The sequence below is a fragment of the Hydra vulgaris genome, chromosome 10 (assembly GCF_038396675.1).
Source record: "Hydra vulgaris chromosome 10, alternate assembly HydraT2T_AEP".
In the NCBI taxonomy this organism is placed as follows: Eukaryota; Metazoa; Cnidaria; class Hydrozoa; order Anthoathecata; family Hydridae; genus Hydra; species Hydra vulgaris.
In genome coordinates this window covers 39,581,422-39,600,141 of record NC_088929.1, presented here as the reverse complement: position 1 = coordinate 39,600,141, position 18,720 = coordinate 39,581,422, and the positions used below count along the sequence as shown (strand labels likewise).

At 27.5% G+C, this 18,720-nt stretch overlaps 1 protein-coding gene across 1 annotated transcript in view; it reads left to right on the top strand.

The window, feature by feature from the left end:
- LOC100198304 (LIM/homeobox protein Lhx1) overlaps positions 1-18,720 on the top strand; it is a 32,165-nt gene that overhangs the window by 863 nt on the left and 12,582 nt on the right. Inside the window, exon 2 of the mRNA XM_065807994.1 lies at positions 10,217-10,425. Within this exon, the coding sequence (XP_065664066.1) occupies positions 10,217-10,425 (209 nt within the window). The remainder of the gene's footprint in view (positions 1-10,216; positions 10,426-18,720) is intronic.

Sequence of the window (18,720 nt, the reverse complement as noted above, 5' to 3'; positions counted from 1 at the left end):
TCACGTTTAAGGCAGGAGGGGGGGGGGCTTAGATTTTAGGGTTTCTTGTTCACATTCTCCTATTACAATAATTTTTTTTTGTGAAGAATCTTTTCGTCATACATATGAACCTAAAAAAAATCGGAATATTCTTTTTGCTTATAAGCTGGTTATTTAAAACATTTAAAAACCTTCCTTCGCCACTGTATATATATATATATATATATATATATATATATATATATATATATATATATATATATATATATATATATATATATATATATATATATATATATGTACATATATATATATATATATATATATATATACATATATATATATACATATATATATATATATGTATATATATATATATATATATAATAAGAAAAAAAAATACTACTCATAATTTTAGCACCATTGCTTTTGAAGTGATTTTAGTCCAAACCTTAATAAAGAATATAACCACCTTCTATTTTTTATGCATAATCCAAATCTTCTTCTTGTAGAATCGAAACTTTTACGACAATATTCAACTGTTAAATCGTTAAATATTTGAATTTTCTTTTTGAACTTCAGCTGAAGTTACTGGTACTTTGGTAAGTTATTGGTTCAGTGTAATTCAAACAGTTTCAATTTGATTCAGATCAGATGATCTAGCTGGACACTGAATTACCTTGATATTGTTTTGCTCAATCCATACTGTTACAGACTTTGCATGTGTACCTGGGACAATCAGATCTGATGCACATTGGATAGCCCAGTTCTAAATGTGCAGACTTTGCCCATCATATGTGATACAGCACCAAATACCAACTAAACCACCTCCATTATGTAGCATTTGTTTATTACAGCAACTGTTATACTTTTCTTGCAGACAACTGCTTTAATCTTACGGTATATATTGATTCATTACTAAAAACAATTTTTCTTAATTCATAATTACTCATTTTTAAAATTGCTTTGCAAATTTAATTCGTTTTAAACGCTCTGATGGTTTTAATAATTTTCCTGCAGCAACATTGTCTTTTATTCTTCAATTTGGTCTGGTTTGCTAAAGTATTTATGATTTTATCCGGAGATTCTGTAAATAGAATTGTCATCAGTGATACTTGTCATTTTTCGTTGTCCAGAGCACTTATGTCAGCAGTATTATAACGCTTATGTCAGCAGTACTACCAATTTCGTTAAAAATTCTACGTACACATTAAGGTGAAACGCACTTTAATTTCAATATATTTCAAATTTAATTTTTTTTAAGCTTTACCGACTGAAAGAATAATATATATGGAAAAAATTGAATTAAATTCTGCTGTTTGCTAGACCTTTTAGCGCTATTGTATGTACACTACACTATTGTATATACACTACACCAGGGGTTCCCAAACCCGTGCCCACGGGCACCATGGCACCCGCGGAACAATTTGTATGTGCCCCCCACTAATCAACAGTGAAACTTTTTTTCATAAATAATAATTTAAAATGTTAAATATTTTTATTTATTTGTGAGAGTTTAAATTTTTTTGAGTGCCTAAATTTATTAAATACGTTTATTTGTTTGCGATATTGTATGTATGAGTGGTTCTTTGCCGATAGTATTTGTCGCAACTTGTCAAGTTACGAGCAAGACGCTAGCCTGGAACGGGGAGTGCTATTTGCACATCACTTCTAGTACACGCAAAAAATCTGAAATAGTTACGTGCTCGTACGATCCCGATAAAAATAGGTGATGCCCGCCACCCTATCAATATTTTAGAATGTGCTCTAGAGTACAAAAGGAAGGGAACACCTTCACTTCACTATTGTATGTACACTACACTATGTACACTACACTGTGTACACTGCACCTATTTTTACACTACATTGCACCTACTTCTAAATCGTTAGTCGACAAATATACACTCCACCTCGCTAGATTACTTTTAATTTCAAAAATCAAATACAAAAAAATCTTTTATTTAAATAAGAAAATTATTACCGTTTTTATATTTAATGTGCAAATAGGCTATAATTAAATGTATAGCAGTCTATTCGCACGTGAAAAACGTGCGAATAGACACTCCGTTTAAATAAAAAATAATTAGAGTAAATAATGTGTTAGTAAAACCTAAAACACGAGTAAAATTTTTTAAAAACAATTAATAATAATCGTCAAAGGCAATGTTTTACGTTTAAATATTTTTATTTTAATATTTTATAGTGTATATATAATTATAAACTATGTATTTAGAACTATGCATTTAATAATTATTCTAAACAAAAAAACTGCAAGTCCTCAAATTTTTTTATATCATCATCAGTTTCGTCAAAATTAGTATATGAAAATACTTTTGCTTTGAACTTTATTCCTTAGCATTCTTGCATTCCTTAGCAGTTCCTTATTTTTTTGCTTATTTTATTCCTTAGCATGTAGTTTTTAATTTTATTTGTTTTATCTATTGTTGCAAATTATTTTTTTTATTTAATTGCTTGATTTTTGGTTTTTTCTTTTAGGTATGTTAACCTAATTTTTTTCTAACCTGAGCATCACTCAATTTTTTTTGTTTTTAACTGTCTACTAAAGAAAAAGATTTTAATCTCTCTCTTCTTCTTCTCTCTCTCTCTCTCTCTCTCTCTCTCTCTCTCTCTCTCTCTCTCTCTCTCTATAAGTTTATTATTAATCTGTTCTTTAAGAACATTGAGCACTCTATTTGTAGAATACACTAACATAATATATATATATATATATATATATATATATATATATATATATATATATATATATATATATATATATATATATATATATATATATATATATATATATATATATAAAGATCAAATTTATATGTTTATAATTATATCAAATAAGGATGTTTTGCATAAAATTGCGATGATTGGAATCTGGGAACAAAAAAGCCCTAAAATCTTGGCCACAACTGCCACAAACGAGAGAGAAACAAATTGATAAAATATTTTTATAATATTCTTAAGTAAATTTATATTCATGGATAAATTCTAATTTTCGTCAAATAATCTCTTGGCGTTCAAAAGTTATGACTTTATAAAATTTGTAACGCCCGCAAAAAGAGGGATGTTCAAACATTCTAGTTATCGCAAACATCAAAAAACGCTAGTGGATGTTTTATTTGGTTTTTTATAATTGCTTAAGTTACAAAAATTAAAAAAGTTAACTTGTAAAACCTATATAGTTTACTTTTTTAAAAAAGATTACTTATTACTTTCAATTGATATTTATTATGAATATTTAGGTGTCATATTTAAAAAACTTTAAAACGTTTAATAAATATGAATTATAAACATATATAAAATTTATATTCTCATAATTTATTAAATTTCGATTTTTAGTTGAGCTATACATTTAATATAATAATATAATAATAATATTATAATAATATAATAATTAATATATATATATATATATATATATATATATATATATATATATATATAGATATATATATATATATATATTATATATATATATATATATATATAAATATGTAAATTCGGCCCTTTTGCTCAATATATATATATATATATTTACAATAGCGTAGGAAGGTTTTTAAATATTTGAAATAAACAACTTTTAAACAAAAATAATATTCCTAATTTTTTTGCATTCATATGTATGATGGAAAGGTTCTACACAAAAAAATTACTGTGATGTATGGGAACAAGAAACCCTAAAACCTTAGCCCCCCCCCCCAACCAAAAACGTGAGGGCAATCAGTTGAGTTATTTATTTTTTCATAAATATAAACTAATTATGTATTCATCAACAGGTATCAAATTTTATGTTTAAATTGTTCAGTGTTCAGTTTTTATGACCATGTAAAGAAGTTCATGGTCCCCTCAATTTGAGGAGGTCATAAACTTTACATAGTCATAAGTGTGTGTGTATATATATATATATATATATATATATATATATATATATATATATATATATATATATATATATATATATATATATATATTGAGCAAAAGGGACAAATTTACAATTGTAAGGACCCAGACCAAAATATAGTATAGAGTCCTTTGCTTTCCAGGATAACTGATAATGCATTACTCAACCTTGTGATTTTAATAATGTTTAAAATCACAAGGTTGACATAAGTTTATTAAAAATAAAGTATCAACTAATAAATAATACAAGATATAGTTTGCTTTCAGCCATAGTGTTAAACTTTCTATAGGATTAGTGTTAGATTATCAGATATAAATAGTATTAATTTTGTTGTACGAAAAATAAATCAGAACTATGCTTTTTTAATTTTTTGGTCAGCAAAGTCATAAATAATATCATCACTTCATTTCTCTTATGATGTCACTTTCAATATTCACAAGAGTCTGGTTACTTAGTTGGTACAGGTTAGCATTGAGATACGCAGCTTATTTTTGACCAATTTCATTTTAGAAAACAATCTTTCCGCCAAGTAGTTTTTTATCATAACTACAAGGTATATTCAACCTCATAATTAGAGAACTCTTCCTGCACACTTTTCTTGTTTATAAGTGAATACATGAATTTTTCCATGCTCACATCAATTTGTTCTTCATCAAGATGCACCTTTATCACAAGCTCTTTAAATTGTACTAAATCGTTTTCAAATAAGGATGACGTTAAGTCGTTTTTGTAAGTTTCTGACGTTAAGTCGTTTTTGTAAGCTTCTCTACTGCTAACTCAACACACACACAGATATATATACAGGGGTGGGCTGCCAAATTTTGAACAACCGGCTCGCTATTATTTCAAAAAAAACCACGGTAAATGCGTACATCGTCTTCATTAATTTTTGTACAGTATAAAATATATATAACAAAACAAAACATTTATTGCACAAAATAACTAAACAAAATATTTATTGTACAATAAAACTGATAAATCCCAAATTTAAAATACTACGCTATGTATGTGCCTAATTAATTAATGTAGAGCCCATATGCCTTGTTCATTTGCAGAAACATCATTGTTGTGCTCTCTTCTTACCCTTGTTTCAGTTGCTAACCTGTGATTCTGGTTCATCCAAGATGTAACAAAAGGAATGGCATCGAAATTTGCTATTGGTTTACCCAATAAATTTATTGTCATTAGATTGGATATATGTTCCACAGTAAGGCTGGTTCTTATTTTTGATGCAATTAAATTAATAAAGCTAAACCTCTGTTAGCTTCTGAACTGCTAATAGCAATTGTGCTTGCTTTTTTTTTAGTCCATGAAAATTGAATTAGGTGACTGAACATTTTTCAGCTGTATGTTAGCATCTACAAAGTCACGAAAATCATTAACATCTACTTTAAACTTTAAAATTACACATAATTTTCTAACGATGTCTTTACCTTCTAGCCATGGTGACATAATTTTATCTAATGACCAGGTAGAGCGATCTAAAATCTTGAAGAGCTGCACAAATTTTTCATAGTTAACAGTGTCATTGTTCTTATTCTTATCCCCATCCATATTTATATGACTAGCCGATAAAAGTCTTGCTTTCATATTCTTTACCACACTATCTAATAATTGCTCTCTGGAAAGAGACACAAATTTATTATTGTAATCAAATGGTATGCATTTGAACTTATTTGATGAAACTAAATTTTGAACTTTTTTTCATAGATACCATAATTATCATTCTTGTGTAGTTCTATAGCTCTTATTGAACGCTTAATTAATTGATCAGCTTTAGATATGGTAATTTTTCTTGATTGTAGCGCATCGGATAGTATTGAAAATTCTTCTAAGATATCTATCATTAAAGCTAAACCTTCAATAAAATGTGTATTAGCTAATCTTTTGGCCATTCCTGAATTTGATTTGAAATGGATAAAATGCTTATACAATGCTGGGTATGCTCTCCACACAGCAGTAGCTGCTCGTAAGCTACAGGATGCCCAACGAGGTCCGAAAACGCGACCAATTTTTATTATTTCTAGGTTCAAAGCACTAGAAATAGTTTCCATTACAGAGTGTACTTCACACTGTAAATATATTACCAAACTACTTTTTTTAGCAAGTGTAGAAGCTTCGTCAATGATACAAATTTTTGAATTTTGATTGGTAATGTTTTTAAAAACAGTTTTTTTTAATCTGCATTGCAATATGTTCGACAATTCTAGTGGCAGTGCGTCTGGAATGTAAACAATTTCCTATATTAACGCCATTTTTTTCTTGTTATTCCAAAGTTGCTTCTATATCAGACAATGGTCTGTTTCGTTTAACAAGACTATAAACTGTGTTGAAAATTTTTACACTAATGTTAATTGCTTCACAATTTAATATTTTTACTACATTTGGTAAAACTTGTTTGTTAGATTGAATAATTGTTTTTTGAATTTTTAAATGTGAGCATGAAGTGGAATGTTCTTTAATTTTTTTGCGTAGAGAAGCTTGCCTTGTGTCTTTTTTAGTTCCATTAGGAATTATTGAACATAAAATCCACTCATTTGATAAGTGAATATGTTTTTTATTTTCTATTCCTTAGGTTTTTATTTTTGAACAGTCTTTACAACCTAATTTGCCATCTTTTACCACTAACCATTTATATTGTTCTGTGAAAAAACTCACTTGTTTTTCTGTCCAACAATCTGGTAGTTGACTATTGCGTACTGTGCATGATTCCAATGATATTGTAGATGATGCTGATAAAAATGAAGCTTGAGTTTTATTTGAAATTGATTGCATAGGTTAAATATCTGCAGAATTTATTTTTTTCTCTACTATTTCTTCATTGAGTTTTGTTTTTTTGACATTTACAAAGGACAATAAATTTTCTTGCACTCTCTTCATTTTTAATAAAAAAAATCTAAAATTTAAATACTGCCATTATATTCACACAACTTTTAAATGAATGAATTTATATTATTTACAAATAATAATTTACAGTTGTTTATTTATGTAAACTAAAAATTTAATTTTACTTATTTTACTTATCTTAGCAATTAGACTAATTAACTATATTTTCAGTAAACAATTCAGTTAATTAAATTCAGTAAACAAAGTAAGTTTTTATAGTAAATATAATCTCGATTGCATCTCGAAATTCGAAATTCGAAAATTCCAGAATTCGTTTTCATAATATAGTTTTGAATTCCGAAAATTTTACCAGCGAATTCCGAAATTAAAATTGATTTTTTCGCGCTCTATACAACTTTTAAATTGTGTTTTTGTTTGTTTACATATTAATGTTCTACATTCTAATTCTGTAAGAAGACATTCTATAAGTTCTAAATTCTATAAGTAGACAGAAAACATTCCCAAATTGCAGTTAACAGTGTTATGTCTTCATTTCTTTTGTTGAAATATTTTACGATTTGGAACAGTATTCGTTTATTCGAGTGCACTCGCACTCGCGCCGGCCTTGCACTGCATTTGAGCAGTGCAAGGCTGGCGCGAAGGAGGGGGGGGGAGGAGGTATATGGTAGAGGAATAAGCTCCCCATCCTCATGAATAATTTGTGTGTTAATTTAGTCGGCAAAATTGACAATTTTAGACAAGTCAGTCGGCAAATAAAGACCTTTGGAACAATTAGTCGGCAAAATTCAGATAAAGAAGACCTTTTTTTTGGTTACTTATCAAAAAATTTAATGGCCCCCCTTCACGTGACACCTACTCGCACCAACCCTGGAGCGGTGTGTATTGATTTATTTAGATCAATAATCTTTAAATAAATATCATCAATATTTTATACGTAGGTAAGCATTAGAAAACAAAAACTATGCCCTTAACATTAATACAGAAGTTGCAAAACAAAATTCAATTGAATTTATTGTACAACATACCGCCCAGCTCAACTCAACAATTTATAAGTAGGAGCTTTAATTAAAGAATTAAATCTGCAATGAAATTCTTCGAATAGCGCGTCTACTAATTTTTGATTTTGATTTCGCCATTGAGGGTGGAGTCTGAGCGAGCCTTCTCAGTTGCTGGTAACTTTTGAATAAAAGTTCGATCGAGACTCGGAAACTCAGCTTTAAGCGATATCTGCTTCCTCAAAGCATATTTTAGACAAATAAAACAATAATTAAATATTATTGAATTGGAATTCCGAATTCCGAAAAGATTTATTTTTGAATTCCGATTTTTTATTTTCGTTAAAATTTGCATTTCCTATATAATCTGTAGAAAACGAACAAATTATAAAAACAATAAAGTTGTAACAAGTAACGAAGGAAATAATAAAGTGGGCGATACCATGTGCAGTGTGCCGAAGCTTCACAACTTGTGGCTCACTCACAAGCAAGAGCCAAGCACCTCGTATTTTACGTACGCCATGATGTGTGTATTGTGTTGCGCACATGATATGTTTGCGAGTGTGTGGCACATCAATGCGATGTGCATATTTTGCATAAACATACTATTAAAATGGCTTATTTTTGGTTTTAGGGTTAATTTAATAAGCGGTTCGCCGAGTTTCAAAAATTTTAACCACCGGCTCCTGCCCACCCCTGTATGTATATATATATATATATATATATATATATATATATATATATATATATATATATATATATATATATATATATACATGTATATATATATATATATATATATATATATATATATATATATATATATATATATATATATATACATGTATATATATATATATGAATATATATATATATATATATATATATAATATATATATATATATATATATATATATATATATATATATATATATATATATATATATATATATATATATATATATATATATATATATATATATATATATATATATATATATATATATATATATATATATATATATATATATATATAACTGTGAATAAGTTTTAGACCACTTACATTTTTTCTAAAAATTTCGGAGAACTCTTCTCTAATATTTAAGTTTGTAGTTCTAAATTATAAACTTATTAAAACACATGTATTTCACACAAAATATGGAACAATTACAAACTTTTTAATGTCAAAACTCTTAATATTTACTATGTCCTCTTTTTGCCTCAATCCCAGCCAATATTCGTCGGAGAATAGATTCATACAAGTTAGCTATAAAATCCTGGGGTATGTTGTGTCATTCTCTTGAAGTACTTTAAAACATTGTTCAGCATTTCGGGGAGCATGTTCGACCTTCTTTCTGTCCAGGTAATCCCAAATATGCTCAATTATATTCAAAACAAGACTCTGGGGAGACCTGGTCATCAATTCCAGTACTCCTTCCTTCTCAGTGTTTAATAGTAGGGTTTAAACACTCGAGCTGATAGACTTCTTCAATTCTTCTTCAAACATATTGGCGTCCTTTCGTTCCAAAAATTTCGAATTTGAACTCATCGGTGTGCAGAACCCGAATAAACATTTCCTGGGCCCAATCTTTGTGTTGTTTTGCATATTTAAGTTGTTTTTCTCTATTGTCACACCGTAATAATGGTTTTCGAATTGCAACACACCTTCTTAATCTTGATTTAAGTAGGTCCCGTCAAACAAAAGAAGAGCTGACATTTTTCCAAGTTGCTGTGTTAATGTCTTTTGCCAGTTCGGTTGATGCTTTTTTTGCATTTCTTAAAGATAGGGTTTTTAAATATTTATTGTCATCTTTTTTTAGCTTGGGAGGTCTACCACTTTTCTTTTTATCTTCAAGGGAGCCAGTTTCTCTGATTTCTGTAACAGCATTCTTCGAATATCCTGTTTTGGATATAGTTGTTATGACACATCGTTTTAATAAATAAACAAACAAATCCCTGATGTTTCCTCATCGATTTTGTTTGTTTATTCAAAATAATATATTCTTTCAACTTTTCTTATATATTAATAAACTTAAGTACGCTTTAAAAAAATTACATAGAAAAAAAAAAAGTTAAATACGTCTAACTTCACAAGTGATCTAAAACTTATTCATAGTTTTGTATATATATATATGAGTCAATTCTACAAATAAAATGAGGGTGAAGGGGTAAATCCTTCGAAAATACCGACTGGTTCCTTAAATAGAAACAAAAAAAAAAGGTCCTCAAGACTAAATTTCACCCGACTGAATTGTGTCAAATACCCTGACTAGCCGACTAAATTCGTCAAAATACCTATAACTTAAAAATCACTTTATTTGGATGGGGTAGAGTGGGGGGAGGAGGGGTGTATCACCCCCACCCCCCACCCCTTCCCCTAAAGTCTATATTTATATATACTTGTATATATATCCCTGAATAATCTATGTATACTTGTATTTTTGTCACATGCTTCGGTTTAAAAAATAAATTTTTATATAAGGTTCTATGGCGTTAAATGTGTGGCTTGTAAAGAAAGTATAGATCCTTTAAATATGGTGCACAAGTATAAAGAAAATTTAATCCACGTAGCATGTCTTCGGTGCTGTTTTTGTAACAGAAAAGCGACAACCGGCGAAGAAATACATATTACAGAAAATTTCACTTTTGTGTGCAAGGAAGATTTTGAAAATAAATATCAATACTGTCAAGGTAAAATAAAAAGTCAATTATTTATCGGAGATATATTTTTCTTATTAGATAAATTATTAAGAATTACGCTTCCTAAACACCATTATCAAAATCACGCGGAAACTTAAACAATATTTTTAGGAAAAATTTTAGAGGTGCAATACGAGCCAAATTTCTCTTAATTTAATTCAGAACTGTTTTGATCTTATGTTTACTGCCAATGATCAGGGAAAGCTGCCAAGAATTTTTTGCCAAATCATCAGGGAAAAGAGAGAAATTGAGTTTTCCAAAAATTTAATTAGAATATTAAAGAGTTGACAATTAAAAACTAATTATTTATAATTATATTGTTATTAGGTTTTATTGTTCAAGAGATATTAAATTTAACTTATCAGAAAAACTTATAAAATTAAGCTTTTTATATTGTTATATGTATTACATCAATGAGTTTAATATGAAGGTGACACTTGAATAAAAATATGAAAATTGTAACTTTCTTTGTTAAGACTCATAAACAATATTTTTGCGCAGTCTAATATGCTTACTTATTTGAAATTATTTTGCAAATGCTGAATTCAGAAGGTTTTTTATGATTGCGGTCAGCCAGCTACAAGTTTCTAATTGTGATTAACAGACATACCTTTGATAAAGACAATGAAAATTACAATAAAAGTCAAGATGGACTTAAAAGACAAAAACACTTTATAATTGTCATTTCTAAAGTATTGAACTATAAAAAAAAAAAACAAGAAAGGTATTAAATTGTTTATTGAAAAGTAGACAAAACAAATAGTGATGTATTTGCAAATATTAGGGTTAAGTTTAGAAAAGGTTTAGCAAGGTTCTGGAAAAAAATAGTTTAGCAGACAATTTTTTTCACAACAAGTTTGATTAATATATATATATAATAATATTCAATAGTTAATTGATTCTCAAAAATTTTGTTAATTCATTTTACATAAAAGGTATAAAGTTTCATTCACGGTAGTTGGTGCTTTAACTGAGAACAATAGATTAGTAACTGGGACCCAGCAAACATTTGTTGTATTTTAAAAATACCTAATTTTGACTTTTATTTATTTTTAAATAAAATAATATTTGTAATTATTTTAAACTAATAAAATAAATCAAAATGGTATAAATAGAAAATATTAAAATAAAATATTTTAATTTTTCGAACACGGCCATTGTTTTGCAAACCAATACTTTGTAATCAATAACTGTTGTTGATAGCGTGAATAATTCAGTTTTTTTTAAAGTAGTTTCCATGGTTTAAAATTTCTTTATTGTTGTCAATATTAAATGGTTTAAATCCAGAAACATTTCTAAAGCATTGTCTCCTGGGGCCGTATTCTCATCTCTCCGTTAAGCTTAACGGAGCGTTAGTCAAAAATTTCTTTTAAATTACATTAATAAAAAATTTATTTAAAATTATAATTTTTTAAACATAAATATTTTATTTTTGTATAAGTTTTATTTTAACGAATTTATATAAATTTTCGTCATTTCTTTACTTAGAAATATTGTAATGAAATTTCAGACGAAAGCTCCGTTAAGCTTAACGGAGAGATAAGAATACGGCCCCTGAACGTTGTTAGCATCTTTCATTGCTCGACACGTCGCAGACAAGGTCAGAAATAAGATAACTGTTAACTAAAATTTAACAGCATATGTATAAAAAAAATTACAGCATAAAAAAATGTCTTTTGATTTAAGATAAAAACATAAAATGGGTTTAAGATGGCTTTCCTGCAATAAACCATTTAAGTTTTTGAGAATTAGACTTTTCAAAACGACAGTTTTACTTATTTTTTATCTAGCATATAATCTACCGACATTCTTATATCTTTACAATGTTGTGATTCTATCTATATAACTGATACAAATTTACAATTTTTATAAAAAATATGATGGTAAGAGAAAAAATAAAATCTCACAACTTTATAGAATACAAAAAATATAACTGCAGGGTATCATTATTATTAAAAGAACGCGGGAAACTTGCAGAAGACCAGATGGTCTTGTCATCAAGAAACCGCTTGTACTAGTAATATTTTTTGTATTTTTGTTTTTACATGTTTCTAGTTTCACAAAATATAATGGTAGTTCATTTTATATTGGATTCACATATAATAAAATGTAAGATAAAAAATAATTGATAAATGCTAGATTTTGCACACATAAATATATGATTAGGCATAAATAAAATTATTTTTGATTTATATATTTTTTATATTAATATTTGTTATTGAAGTTTTTTGGGATTTTCGTTTCAACGTTAATTTTGGCTCTAGTTTCAGTATTAGTTTAGTGTAAGTTCATATAATTGTTTGTATTTAAAACGAATTTTTTTAGTAAGATTTTCAAACAATTTAGGTTATCTAATTTTGTAATTATGGCATTTCTGGATATCAGTTTATTATAGAGATAGAGAACGCGATATGAAATTGTGAAACGCGATAGTTTTGTTTTTCTAAACGGTATATTAAAGTTTCCTACTTCTCGAGTGTCATATCTATTTCTATTGCTTTTAAAGAAATCATTTGAGAAATGTGATGGGACAAGCCCGAGTTTATATTTCAGCATAAACAATAAGTTTTGATAAATGTTTATTCTATAGACGTTTAGTGCATTAAGGAGTTTTAACAAAGGTTCAGCATGAGTGAATTTGTCTTTTTTACAGACAATTTTAACGGCATGTTTTTGACGTCGATAAAGTGATTTCAAATTGGATTTATTGGTACTTGCCCATGCTATATTACCATATGTATAATAGATCTGTATAAATGAGAAATAAAGATGTTTTAGACTTTCTTGGGATAACATTGGTCTAGCTTTGTATAGCACGCCAATGTTTTTGGTTATTTTTGTATTTAAATAGTCAATGTGTGCTTTCCATGAAATATTTTCGTCAATTAGTAAACCTAGAAATTTTGTTATTGAGGTTCTTTCAATATTTTTATTTTCTATTTTTAGCAATGGTAATATATAAGGTATTTTTTTTCTTTTTTGGTTGGGATGGAATAAAATGTAATTGGTTTTTCTGTGTTTAAAGATAATTTTTTAGATTTCAGCTAGATATTAAGTTTTTCAAGTTCGATATTCGTTGTTTCAAAGAGTTCTTCAATAGACTGAGACGAATAAAATAAATTAGTATCATCTGCAAACATTATTACATCAAGTTTGTTTAAGACTTTCGGAAGATCGTTAATGTATATTAAGAACAATAAGGGAGCTAGAATGGAACCTTGGGGAACGCCACATTTAATCTTAAGCAATTTTGAACAGATATTTTCATCAGTATTAACACATTGCTGTCTGTTTAGCAAAAAGTTTTTAAACCAGAGTAATGCAACAATAAATCTAAAATTAGCTTATGGACCCAGCCAATAAAACTCGGCTTAGTTTAACCAATCAAACTCGGCTTAGTTCAGATGATTTTTTAGGGCATTATTTGCCTAATCACCGAGCCTCAATCGTACGTATTAACAAAAACCGTAATATATACGTATATTTTACAAAACGTTAATTGAAAAATATAACAGTAAAATAAATAGCAATTCATTGAAAGTTAAAAAAAAGTTTAAGAATAACATTCAAGACTAGAGACACCATAATTAAGTCAATGAAAAAAATGTTGATACATTTTGTGATATATTTTGTGATTGTGTATTTATAATCTTGGAAACTTTTTCCACGAGTTAGGTCCACGATGTTGAACTGAATATGAAATTCATTTTGAATTATATATAGAGGCAACGAAGTTATTACCTGAAAATATTGTTTGGTTATTAATAACTATTTTGTCAATATAAGATTAAACAATTTAAGAGAATTCATTTTTGTTTTATACATAAACATTGAAACTTAGTGTAAGTTAATTTTATAAAAATTTAATGCACCAAGTTGGTACGCAGAAATAGTTCGCAGCTCTATAAGTACCAAATGATAATATTCTGCACGAGTGTTGTTGTTGACTGAACAATTTCTTTAATTATGTATGATTGTACATGCCATATTAAAATCAAATAACAATGAATATAAGAGAAATGAAATATCTTTTTAAAGATTTTAAAAATGGTTTAGTTTATATATCACTGCAATAATTATTTTTTTAAAAAAACTGTTTATATGTAAACTCAAACTTAAATGTAGATCTACGATTACGCCTAAAAAATTTCCTGAACTTTTTTTGTTTTAATGTTAGCAACTTTTCTGATTTATTTACATTATGAAATGGAATAAATTTAGGATTATCCACATTTAGAGAAAGTTTTTTACTTATAAACCACTCACTAACTTTGCCTAACTGTTCATTAGCAGTTTCAAAGTGTGTTTTAAAATCACTAAAGTAAAAGTGATTAGAGACATCTGCAAAGACTACAATTTAATATGCGAAAAGATTAGTGTTTAAAGTCTGCTGCTTAATTTAGATCATTTATTACTCTAGGAAAAACCACGATTCTAAAATTGAGCCCTGGGTAATCCCACCTAGAACGGAATACGGTAATGTTTATTTTGCTCATACTGTATAAATTGCTATCAAATTGGACGACAACTTTTTAATCAAAGTAAGTTATTATTTTATATTTTGACAATGGAGCCAATGAAAACAAAGCCAATGATGATGCTGCATCTAGGGGCATTTTTTCACTTTAATAAGTTTATTTCATGGTCAGTTCTAAGATGCTTATTGATTCCAATGGTACTGCAAAAATGTAATTTTGTATCTTAGTTGCAATTTTTAAACTTTGAAAGTTGATTTTTCTTATCACACAGAAAATAAAACCACCTAGATTTTTTTTCAACTTGCGCACTAGTGCTTAAGTCTTCGAATATGTTTTTGGACATGTTGTGTGTTAAACAATGATAATAAATAAGACTTTCTGACAGTGACTGGTTGTGGTGAGTAAGAAGGATGATGCAGTCGAACTGACATAAAATTTGAGGCAAATAATCACCATAAATAATAAATAATAAATAAGTTTTACAATGGTGCGCACCATTGTAAAACTGTTTCACTGATTTCCAACAAAAAGAAAATACTCTGCAGACAAATACAACCATACTTTATTTGGACATGTTGCTTGTTTCTAAATGTTAAAACTGTCGATTAATACAAATCTCTTTCTATTAGAAACACATTAATTACTTGTTTCTGATTCAAAATGTATAAAGTGTTTTTTTTATTTCGCGTAAATATAATTACTTATAAAACTAAAGTTTTCTAAAAACCTTTTTTGGTACTAGTTTGTGGGTATAGATACATATTAACTAAATAAATTTGTCAAAATGCAACGTTTCTATAGAACTTTATGCAAAATTTATGGATCCAATCAAGTAATTGCTTCTAATTAAACAATAATACCTATGACCAATTAGAACAAATTAGACTATTAAACCGCGATGTTAATTACACTTAAACTTTTATTTTAACTCTTATTATCTTATTTTAACTCATAATCAGTAAAAATCATGACTTTTAAGAGAATTTTTTAACTACTTACAAATCTTGGGTCTGGGTTTTTTCGCCAGAAACATTTTAAAATAATACGACATAAAGTTTGCGCAAATACCAAATTTGAATATAATTATTTTGTATTAAACTAAACTGTAAAATAAATATTTATAAATAGCTCTCATAAAGAAATAATTTATTCATAAATTTTCATTGTTATATTTTAATTTATTATACTTGGTGAGGTTCCCCAGTGCTCTATTTTAGAACCGTGATTATTCCTATTATAGATAAATGATTTAAATTTAAAAACAGACTTTAAACATCTTTTTGCATATAAAATTCTAACCTTTTTCTAGATGACTTTAATCATTTTTGCTGCAAAGATATTAAAAGACATTGTGTGCATTACTAATGAAAGAGCTACTAATGAAGAAAGTAGAACGTTTAACCAACTGTGGTCTAGAGTTTTGAATTGCGTATTCAATTGTGTGTACACTGCATTTTGCACAAAAACCACTTTTAAAAGAACGCTGAAAATAATCTGCAATGAAAAAAATAGTAATGAAAGTGACGACAACGATGAGAAAATTAACTGACAAAAAAGAATATAAGCCAATTATAATAAACAAAATTTTCTGACAATTTCGAAGTTTTGATAAGTGAGAAAAATGACACTGTTGAACTAACTAATGTTTTCTGCTGTCAATCAACAAGGTGCACAATAATATGAATATATATCGCCGATCTCTAACAAAACAAGGTCAAACACTTCAAAAATACACAGTAGACAAATTTAGTAAAGCCTTTCCACTAATGCTCAACTATAAAACTTGCTCGAGTACCATGCATATATTTCTCAAACGTTTCTTGAAATTGAAAAATTGCATTCGCATGTTGCTGATTGACTTTGAGTCTAAAATTGAGATAGCTGAAAAGAAACCCAATTTCAATTGATGTGGTATGTCATGCACCAGCAAAACTGGCTGTGGAAGCATTGTAGAAAAATAATGCATCTGTTGTCTGACTAAAGTCAGTCGATACAACACTACTATTTATGAATAACCTTGGAGACACAGGTTTAGATATTAAATTGAAGGTTGCAACAACATAGTTTGTGCAACTATCAAATTAAAAGCTATGTAAGTGCATTAAAGAAACGAACTGTGAATCGGTTTTACATTTAAACAAAAAAATCAAAATAAAACATTTAGGCTGTATATATTATTTCATTATTATTGTTATTTATTATTGTTTTTTATCATGTTATTTAAAAGACTAGGATCTGAAAGAAGATCATAAAATTATGTCGTCAAAACCTTATAAAGTATAAACAAGCAAAATAAAGACAATATGTTAAAAAATAAAGTAAAAATAAAGTACTAAAATCCAAGATATAAGACAATTTTCATAATATTAGAAGTATCCTAGTATATTATAAAGTGAAAGCATTTCTTTATTCAGAATGAGCTTGCAAAAGAAAAATGAGTGTAGTAAGTCAAAGTTCTTTGGTTTTATTCCATGGTGAGGTCTACGATAAGCAATACAAAATGGATTAAATTTCGTGTGACCAAAAAGGCTCGGTTAGTTTATATAACTCATATCATTTTTGGTTTTGGCTTGAAAGTATTATTAAAACAGTAGGGGATTATTCCTCCATAAAAATACAAAGCAACGAACTTTTAAAAAATTGAGTTCAAATAAATTCAATAATCTCCTTTCATTAAAAAAAAAGGTTGTGTAAAACAATAGTTAATTATGCTAATTTAATGTAACTGTGAATAAAGGAGTAATAAAGTTCGCTTGAAGAAATTTTATTAAGTTAGTTACGAGCTTTTAACAGAATCCCTTTGTTTTTTGAAATTTTAATGTAACTGTGAATAAAGGAGTAATAAAGTTCGCTTGAAGAAATTTTAATAAGTTAGTTACGAGCTTTTAACAGAATCCCTTTGAAATTTTAGTTGGTACATAATCAATGTGTTGATTTCAGGAGATGTTTTCATCGAGATAAAGGCCTAAGAATTTTGTAATAGAATCACTTTTTATTTTCAATTTTGTCAATATAAAGTTGTAGCAAGTTTCTTTCTAAAACTTTTGGTTCTAAAACAGGTTTGGCTTTAATAATATTTAAAGTTAGCTTATTAGCTCTATTGTAAATTTGGTGTAAAAAGTTCAAGAACATTCTATGGCAATTACGTAGTTTCTTTTTATCGTTAGTTTTGTATTATTTAATTGTAATAATGTAATAAGTGGATTTTGTAATGTCAATTTTTAAGGGTAGTTATTTTATTTAAATTTATGTAAAACTTTTGTAAAGATGAGTGGAATTTAGGTTAAAAAATAAATTTTTGGAAAGAAAAGCAGCTTTGTTTGGAGCTAGAAAATTACAAGCTAGCTAGGCATATATATAGTATAAAATAGAGTGTTTCAAAAAAAGGTCATGTCTCCAAAAAATAAGAACCCTAGCTTATCATCTGTCCATACCATGTTTTGTACTGAAGAAACTTTTTTTTTGTAATTTTTAAAAAACCTAAGGGTGTAAAACGGGGCAATTTTAAGGGCGTTTTGTACCTTTTTTAGAACTGTTTTTGGAGAATCTTAACATTAAAACTTTTTCTTTTTTTTTATATTTATGTTTGTAAAGACTTATTTAATCGAAATAAAATAATCTAAAAAAATTCTTAGAAAAAAATTAAAATTTAGAAAAATTGTTTCAAAAAACCCTAAAATCTATAAATATTTAGGAAAGGTCATAAAAATACAAAATATTCTTAAAGTTTTCTTGAAACACATAAAAGTACACTATATTTTTAATCTATTTTTGATACAGTACAATATTGATTTCTCACTTATAATCA